The sequence below is a fragment of the Olea europaea genome, unplaced genomic scaffold (genome assembly GCF_002742605.1).
Source record: "Olea europaea var. sylvestris unplaced genomic scaffold, O_europaea_v1 scaffold244, whole genome shotgun sequence".
Lineage (NCBI taxonomy): Eukaryota > Viridiplantae > Streptophyta > Magnoliopsida > Lamiales > Oleaceae > Olea > Olea europaea.
Window position 1 is genome coordinate 647,228 of NW_019242592.1, and position 9,352 is coordinate 656,579.

Here is a 9,352-nt window from a genome sequence, read left to right on the forward strand (position 1 = left end):
AAGTCCAAAAGTCGCTCATTGGACGAGAGGAGATAATTACCAATGAAACTCAGATATAACATTTCAACGATCTCGTTAAATCCACACAAACTCTAATCCACATGATCAAACTAGTGCTTCAATGATACTAATACATCGTCCAAATAGTTTCACACATGTTTCATGCTCACAAGCTAGTGGAACATTGTGGCTTTTAGCCCAGCCGCGTAATTATGACTAGTGGGTGAGTTTAGTTTCTACTTCTTCCTCTATCTCATCCAAGGGAGAATATTTTTGTAGCAATAGGAGAACTTGATTGAAATGGAACGTAAAAGAGAAATCAAAAACAAAATGGTTGTCTTGTAATGGAACCATGAGTTCTATCTATCAAATCAAAACCAAATATTTTCCAATTTGATTTGGTTCGGTTCGATTCGATCCCTAAACAAAATTTCCAAATTATTATTGCAATGCAAAATTCGAACGGTAAATAAGTCACATTCAATGCAAAAAACAAAATTGAAAATTTGAAAGACGAAATTAGGGTTTTGAATTTGAAGTGTACAAGATGTTCTCTTGTGTGATTTAAATTAAGCTAATAGTGATGCGAAAAAAAATTGGATTAATTGGTCCGTTTGTAAAGGATCGATAACAAACTAGTTCTAGAATCAATATAGTTTAAATTAAAATAGACCCAAGCATAAATAAATCAGCCAGGTCAATTTCATTCTCATTTGCTTTGGTTGTTCATGTTATTTTGCCCAACCCTAAATTAAGCCATCGCTTGGTAACAATTTTTCACTCCGAAAAATCAAATTTTTGATCGTTATTTCACTATTTCAATCGTTATTTTTACTTACTCACAAATTTCACTCTAACAGTCAAAAAAATGAATTCTCACAATCAAAACAGGCCAAAAACCCTTTGAAAGAGAGTAAAGAAAAAAAAAGTTTAATACCCAAAATTGCAAATAATCCTCGCAGGTGCAAGAAACAGGTACGTGTAACCCTTCTTTCCCCGGGACCGTATCTTAGCATCTCAACAAAGAACAATCACAATCACGGCGTAAAAATGATCTAGCGAAAGACAAAGGAAAAAGAAAAAGAAAGAAATCCAAATCTCTTCGTAAGAACCCATAGTAAACCCGTCTCTCATATTTTTCGCAAGCACATAAACAACCTAAAGAACCTGTTTTTTATGTAGATCACTTTGATTTTTGAACTTAATGGGCTAAAGTTTCAAATTTTGTTTTGTTTTGTTTTTTTCCCCCTTTCCTGTTCATGCTATATAGTTTTTTGAAATCAATCTGGCAAATTTAGGGGGAATTAACTTGAGGCCTCGCTTGTCATTGAAACAAGCTATACCAGAGGACCAAGAAGAGGAGTGCAGACCTTGGAGCAAGAGATTTTCATTTTTCTCCCCAAATTCGATAAAAATGGGTTTCAAATTTAGTTGGGTTTCTTTTTTCAAAATAACCCTCCTTTTACTTCTGATCGCGGGCATTGCCACCGCTTGCCTCACTCTGCCTGTCGAAAAGGTAAGATTTTTTCCATCTGTCCCTTTTGAGTTGCTTAATTTTGTTTGTTTTGGTATTTTCTTGGACTACATCAAATGTTTTCTGATAGAGATGTTTCTTTTATTTTGATTGATGGTGATTGTTTTGGTGCTTTTGGGCTGTTCCTAAGGGTTTTGGGTTCTGGGTTGTTTTTATTTTTGCACATTTTTGTTTGTTTCGGTGTTTAGTTGGAAACTTTCTGATCTAAACCTGGCCTGTTAGGATTATTGGATATGTTAATTATGATTTATTTTAAATAATTTAACTGTTTCGATATGATTTATTTTAAGTGATATTTTTATCACTTAGTATCTGAATTCTGTGGGGCCAATTGGTGATGAATTCGTTTGCAATTAATGTGCTTTCTTCTTTTATCTCAGTGTTTATTTGTTTCAATTGGTTGAATAAGTGCAGACCTTTTATTTTTTGTGGTTGAGCACTTGTTAATTTTTCCTTCTTGAAAATAAAGGCAAGTTTACCAGATTAGAGAAAGATCTATTATCTCTTCGGATGCATATTGTACAGATGATTATTTGGTCTCAATTGATCACGCTATTTGAAGATGGTTGGTTGAGTTTGAAAAATATATAAATCACTTAAAGACATAACTACTGAAAGGCAATTATCTTAGGAGCAAGCCTTGCGCTAAAATTGGTTTTAAATGAATGAGTGATTTAGTTATCCTGTTGCTGAAAGAGTTGCGATGTGCAGATGCTGAAGGATTTCTTAGCATGGATTGAGCATGATCTTGGTCCTTGGGGTCCTCTTGTGCTGTAAGTATGGTTTTTGTGCACCGACACTATCAAGTCTTTATATCATGCAATGTGTCTGAGAAGTGGAAACCAATAAATCATTGATCATATATGGCAGATGAGAGGATGAATACAGATCATAATTGCTTTATTTGCTAAAAAAATTTGGAAGTAGAAAAGGAGAAATAGAAAAGGCACCTTCATTATTCACATTGCATCAGGGAATTTATATTTCTTTCAAAGAATTAAATTCTACAGTTGTATATGGGGACTCTGTGTGAACTTGTGTGTATGTTTACCCACATAACTACGATAGTGTTTCTTTCATACCCATTTCTGAATTGACATTCTTTTATATTTTCTATCTTCTGCTGAGATCTCAATAAATAAATAAATAAAATAAAAAGTGTGATTTAACTACTATACTTGAGATTGCTGATATACTTCAGTTGTCATGTCAGTTAATAGTCAAAATGGAGGATGATTTTGTATAATGCCATAGAATAGGGTTTTGCGTGTAGTCACTTTGTGTAGGAAAGCCTAAGTCAAGATTCTACTGGTATATATCTTCCATCTATATGTGAAAATAAAGTTCCTGTTTGGTCTAGATGAAAATTAGAGTTTTAGTAGATTTTGATAAAAAATGATGAAATGTGTGGTTGACAAGTTGATAAAAGATGTGGGTCTCATAAAATGTGTAATTGAAAATGATTATGAGCAAAAATGATTTTTTGAGAACGGGGACAAAACAGAGGCAAAGTCAGGAGTTTCTCTTTTTTATTCTTCATTCTCATGACGGAGATGTACAGTTTAAAAAGTTGTGAGCTAAGTATATGTATTGAGCTATCTTAGACCGTGTGTCATTGAACTTTGTTCATCTCGAAGTCTAGAGAGTTTATTGTCACGAAATAATTTAGTCTCTGTTGCTGTTCAGCGAAGCAAATTATTTGGAGCTTATTTTTTATCATAAGGCACCCAAATATGCTCTTAGGATTTTGAGTGTCATTAAAATCAAGTTACTGTACAGCTATACAACACATTATCAATTAAGTTCGTTATGAAATGTCTCAAATTTTTATAGATACGAATATCATCCTGACTCACACATGTAGTATGAACCTTGCAGAGCTGTTGCATACATTCCCCTAACAGTATTGGCAGTTCCAGCTTCAATACTTACGGTAAGGATTAACATTCTTCTTAATATGTCAGTTCTTTCTCGTATATTTTTGAAAAAACTGCATTTTCAAATTCAAGACTTCATTAACAGGCATTGACGTGGTTTCTTCTTCTTCATCTTTTTTTTTTTTTTTTTTTTTTTTTTTTTGGGCTTACCCCTTGATATTTTGGATGGCAATTACGAAATGAAAAGAATTCAGTTTTGTTGATTGATATCCATCCTTTATTTTTCTTGCAGTTACTTTATGCTTGATTCACACTGCATGTTTCAACTAATATGGCTTTTTACTAGTTATAGCAGTGTCCTGTAGTTATAGTTGTTCCAGCATTAAACTTAAGCTCCTATTCTTTTTGAGGTTAATGTGGGAAGGGAAGGAATGTTAATCATCGTATGCACCTTCTTTTTGCTGGGCAAGCTATATTGAAAATTAAGATTGTAATGATGTGGTGCTTAAATTTCAAGAGTTTGTGATATAGTTTCTGCAAAGTGTTTTGTGAACATCGTCATATGGAACTGGAATTTTCTCTGTTTTTTGAATTTGTGTAAAACTGAAACCTTTTGGACCGTGGTGTATCTTTCAGCTTGGTGGTGGTTACCTCTTTGGTTTGCCAGTGGGTTTTTTTGCTGATTCCATTGGTGCTGTCATTGGTGCCGGGGCTGCATTTCTTCTTGGCAGAACAGTAAGTTTCTGAAATCTAATAGCGGCATCTGTTATCTTGCTGATTACTGCTCAAGGTTCAAATATAATTGTTTGTTTTCCCCAACTGTTTTTCCTCTTTTTGGATACCCTTGGTAAAAAGCCTTCGAAAAAGTGTATTTTCTTTTAAATCTTCATTTATATTATCTTCTTTTTTCAACAATGAAGATTGGGAGGTCATTTGTTATTTCCAAGTTAAGAGACTATCCACAGTTCCGGGCAGTTGCAGTTGCAATTCAGAGATCTGGATTTAAGGTCTATCTGTTCTCTTTTAGTCCTGTATTCTGTGTGTGGTACTAGTACTGGCTGATTGCTAGTCTGATTTTATTGATTTCTAATTTTTATATACATTATCTATACGTGCATATTGGTCAAGTTTACTTAATTGAATTTCTCATTTCTTGCAACAGATAGTGTTACTGCTCCGGCTCGTTCCTTTACTTCCATTTAACATGTTGAACTACCTCTTATCCGTGACTCCAGTCCCGATAGGGCAATACATGCTAGCTTCATGGTTGGGAATGATGGTATGTACATGCACTTTAAGAACTCTTTACTGATAATACATTACAGAATTTATGGATTTTAAGGTGTAAACGCCACCCAAAAAACATGTACTTTAAGAACTCTTTACTGATATTACAGTACAGAATTTATGGGTTTTAAGGTGTAAACGCACCCAAAAAAAAATTACCCTTTAATTTTAAAAAAAAAATTCCTGCTAAATTGTTCGGCTGAGTTAACCTTACTGTTGATTCCCCTACTGTTCTTTGTGAAGCCAATTACTCTTGCCTTGGTATATGTTGGGACAACTTTGAAGGATCTTTCTGATATAACGCATGGATGGAATGAATTCTCCAAAACCCGTTGGGTAAGAGCCTTGGGGTGTATTTTCTATTCGGTAATTCATCATTTGTAGTCTGGCCATTCAAGTGATGGAAGGCCTCCATCTCTGTTTTAACACACTCATCTTTTTGCCATATTCCTCTAGTTCTGATATGAGCTTCTTCTTTGATGCAGGCATTTATTGTGTTGGGACTTGTGGTATCTGGTAAGTCTCAAGTGGATATTTAGTGATCATTTCAAGTTCTCATACTTGGCACAAATCTCCTGACCAAAATAAGTAACTTGGGAATGATGTCTGCTTATTTTCCTAGATCTTTTGGAAAACTATTGTCCAATCCAAGTTTGGTGTCGTAAACTTCCATATCATATTCATCTCCTTTGAAAATCCAATGTTGCTCCACTCTTCTAAAAACATGATGTACCTGTATCTCACATTTTTTCACTCTGACATGGTACAAGACACTTCTCTGATATTCTGTAATGATCGTAATTTTAGAAAGTAAATCAAAAATGTTAGACAGAGACATCATTTTACCTTGTTAGATATAACAAAAAAAATATAATAATATATTAACGTTTTGCTGAATCCTGGTACCTTAAAGTTAAGAGGTTGTATTTGGACACATGCCTGTACCCAGTCCAAGTAACAAAAGATGATATCGAGGACCATAAGATCCTAATTTGGGAGAAGTTCTGTTAGAGGTGAAGTTTTAAGAGATCTTGAAGCTCTCTAGCACTCTACTTCTGATTTTTTATCGTCGAAGATATTTGGTTTTGTCATTATGAGGTAATTCCAAGTTTTAATTAATTTTCTTAAGAAAACAAAAACAATTATACTGACTATTTCATAGTATCTAAGGATTATGAGAATTGAGGAAAACATAAGCGGACGTTACATTCTGGACATTACAGTCTGCATAGATTTCATTAGTCATTTTGGGAGCTGCTGTTTTTTCTTTAAATTTGTCGGTTTCTTGAATACTTTTTTACTTATTCCGCTACCTGATTCTGCAGTTTTTGTACTGCATTCTAACTTTGGTACCTTATCATGCGGAAACTCACTTTTCAAACCGGTCTGCTTGCAGTTGTATTAATGATTTGTGTAACTAGAGTTGCAAAAGCTGCTTTAGACAAAGCGTTGGCTGAAAATGCGGATTTAGATGGTGATATCGCATCACCACAATTACCCATTGTGGCAGACCCTGATGTAAATCTTCACCAACCGCTTATAATCAAGATCGACCACCCTCAAGACGGTCATGAAAAGTAATCCACATTCTCTGTAAATTCTTTACTCTTGCTGCTTTTAAAGGCTTTCTCTCATAAATTGTCATCTGTTTGGTGATGGTTGATATTCAGCTGTATATTCTAGATAAAATCACAATAGTCAGTTTGGAGAGGAATTGCTTATTTTTGGAACCTGATCATTTCCATTTGTACTTTTCTAATTGCCATCAATTTAAGAATATCAAACGAGTACTATCAACTGTCAAATTGATCTCGAGTTTCTCCCTCCATTTGTATCCTCAACGACACCATGATCTATAGCTTTATTTTGTGCATAAAATCATGTGGTTTCATACTTGAAAGGAGGGTGGTGATTTAGATGAGACGTTTTCTTTCTCCATGAAACTTTCCGAGTTGATGTCTCTACGAGCATAGAGAATTGATTCAAAGTCGAGTCCAAAAGTTGCCGTGCCAAAAAATTTAGGCAGGTTGCTTTTGGATATGTGAAGAGAAGTGTCACTTTGAAGGAGTCTATCTTCTTGTACTGCCAAGGCCAACAATAATCTATGTTTATAGATTCCTGCTGTCTGTACGGGACAACATTTGTGTTGCCTTTACTTGTTTCACAGCTGAAACATTGCATCAACAAATTTAGAGCCATCTTAACTTTTAGAATCAACTGCCAAATCTTGTGTGAAAGGAGCCAATTGTAAATGTCTACAGCCAGATGTAGGGTGGGGCCAAGCAAGGCTGCTAATGGACAATTCGATACATTTTGACACTTCTAATCTGATTAAGATTTTAGGTCTAAGATGAAATTATTGATAAGATAACTCGTCCAAGAGTTGTATGTATGCTGATCTAAAGAGGTTCATATTCATAAGAGAGGCAATTTAGGTTGAGATATTAGTAGTAAGAATAATTTGTTTGTTATAGTTAAGGATTTAGCTCTAATATTGTGAGTAGATTTATAGAATGACGAAATGTGATTTATATAATCGATTTTAATTAAAGTACAAAAAAGGGAATTCAAATTTACAATGCCGGCTTAAAAGTAACTTATTTGAAAGGCCTAATGGTAAACAATTTTAACTCAAGACAAGAAGTTATCAGATTAATTAAGCAAAAGTTTGAAACCAAAGACTCGATTAGTTTTTGTTAATAAAAGCAGTATGCATAATTATAGTAGAAAAGACATTAACATCTGGACATTCTGATTTTCTTTATGGTAAAGAGATCCCTTGAGCTTCAAAGAGTATTCAAATTAAGACACACGACAAAGGCACAAGGGTTTCATCATGGTTTTCACTTTAAAGAAAGACAACACTTGTAGCTCACAAAAGAAGGGTGGGAACATAGAGAAAATAAGTCTAAAAAGGTTGCTTCTTTACCTTAATCTATGTTATTAGCTAAGGGCGTGTTTGGCACGTTCACAAAGGATTCGATAATAGCAGACTAATTTTTTCCCCTTTTTATATATTAATATAATTCAATCTAACTTATTGAACATGTCATAAGGATATAGTAATACGTAATTAAATGCAAAAAGATTGGCATTAGTTGGATAAATGCAAAGTATTAAGGTCTTGTATTGCTTCTCAAAAAATAGTATTAGGCCCTCGTTTGTTTACCACATGGAAAGTACGTTACTTTGTATCAGAGTCGACATACACTTTGTTGGTATGTTTCGTATGATAAATTGAGACTTAATATCGTATTTCAAAAAATTGACCTATTAAGGTAGTCCAATATTTTGTTCATTTATCTCCAACAATTGCTCCATCAAATGAAATAGTCATCTTCACTTAATTGGCGTTACTATGGAGGCTTTCTCGTATCAAGAGTTCATTAATGTAATCGATCTATTAATATCACAAAATTTTTAAGTCCCGCGCTCATCATTTATTAAGTGAATTCCATATATCAAACATTATAAAAATAAATGTTACATTCAGGATGTATTGAAAATATAAATATTAGTTTGGACATCATCCTATTCAAATTGACTTTGGCTAGTCATTATTTGTTTCCAACGAGAATATGATAGTTCCCATTCTCTATAGAACAACATAATCAAAACAATATGCTACAATAGGTGCACATTTAGGTGTGGATGTGTTAAAATAGACTTCCCTTTATCCAAAAAAAAAAAAAAAAAAAAGGTACACTTTTAAACATCTTCTTTCATTCATGATGTTTTTGGAGTTTTGGGGTCTTGACTTTTCACATGAAATATTTAAATACAATGATACGCTGATGTTATTTTGATGAGAAATAAAAAAGAATAGTGAAATTTTGAGTAGCTACTTTACAAATAAGTGATAATCTAATGTATCGAAAACCTAAATGTTTCTTGCAAGGTTCACCAACAATACACGAAGAGTGAGTCGTGATCTAAGATCAAAGTCAAAAGGCGTGATCAAATAAGTGATAATCTAATATATTGAAAACCTAAATGTTTCTTGCAAGGTTCACCAACAATTCACGAAGGGTGAGTCGTGATCTAGGATTAAAGTCAAAAGGCGCGGTCAATGAATAATGGGTGCTTGTTCACAAATAGCAGACAAAGAACTAAAAGGAAATTATATTTTTGTGCATATTTTTAATTTAGATATTGTGTAATATAACATATTTGCATATTTTATGAGTTAACTTTTTAAAAATATTATTTTTAATAAGAAAATTGTATTTTACATAGTGTATATATCTTATTTTGGTAAGAAACTTGGTTAAACATATGATGCGTATAATATAACCCAAGATTATAGCTATCTCTTCTATCTATCATAATTAGGCTATAACATCCTAGTTTTTGCTTCTTCTTCTTCTTCTTCTTTTTTTTTTTTTTTTTTTTAACTCTATAAATAGTGACTAGAGCAAGTTGAATTACAATTGCAAGGTATATGATGGTTATGTAAAGAAAACCCAAACTTGGGTAGAGAAAGATTTCTTGACAAGAGAGGAGCATTGGCATACTATTATACACATACTCAAAATTAATGGTAGGTTGGCGAATTATTGGTCCTAATTGATCGAACATTACTTGCAAACAGCTCTTCTACTCAATCGAAATGTTCCAAATGTTCAATTTTTTATATGTATTTTGAATTTAAAAT

The 9,352-nt window shown here is 33.3% G+C and overlaps 1 protein-coding gene across 3 annotated transcripts; it reads left to right on the forward strand.

Moving 5' to 3' along the window:
* Positions 1 to 955: 955 nt before the first annotated feature.
* Positions 956 to 6,503, forward strand: LOC111382143 (TVP38/TMEM64 family membrane protein slr0305-like). 3 transcript variants are annotated; one of them, XM_023006023.1, is made up of 10 exons: positions 956 to 1,104; positions 1,299 to 1,516; positions 2,246 to 2,307; positions 3,413 to 3,467; positions 4,048 to 4,146; positions 4,332 to 4,418; positions 4,574 to 4,690; positions 4,942 to 5,034; positions 5,184 to 5,214; positions 6,095 to 6,503. In XM_023006023.1, exons 2-10 carry the CDS (start codon positions 1,415 to 1,417, stop codon positions 6,277 to 6,279), a joined length of 831 nt encoding a protein of 276 aa, XP_022861791.1. In that variant the 5' UTR covers positions 956 to 1,104; positions 1,299 to 1,414; the 3' UTR covers positions 6,280 to 6,503. The 3 variants fall into 3 exon arrangements, with proteins under 3 accessions (XP_022861791.1, XP_022861792.1, XP_022861790.1); XM_023006024.1 differs by having other exon boundaries at positions 982 to 1,104; positions 1,271 to 1,516; XM_023006022.1 differs by having other exon boundaries at positions 982 to 1,516.
* The last annotated feature ends 2,849 nt before the right edge of the window (positions 6,504 to 9,352 follow it).

Excerpts from the sequence above, each read along its gene's own strand:
- LOC111382143 (XM_023006023.1), top strand. The coding sequence starts at position 1,415 with ATGGGTTTCAAATTTAGTTGGGTTTCTTTTTTCAAAATAACCCTCCTT. Across the intron at positions 4,691-4,941 it reads CTTCATGGTTGGGAATGATG|CCAATTACTCTTGCCTTGGT; the intron begins GTATGTACATGC and ends TTCTTTGTGAAG. Across the intron at positions 5,035-5,183 it reads AATTCTCCAAAACCCGTTGG|GCATTTATTGTGTTGGGACT; the intron begins GTAAGAGCCTTG and ends TCTTTGATGCAG.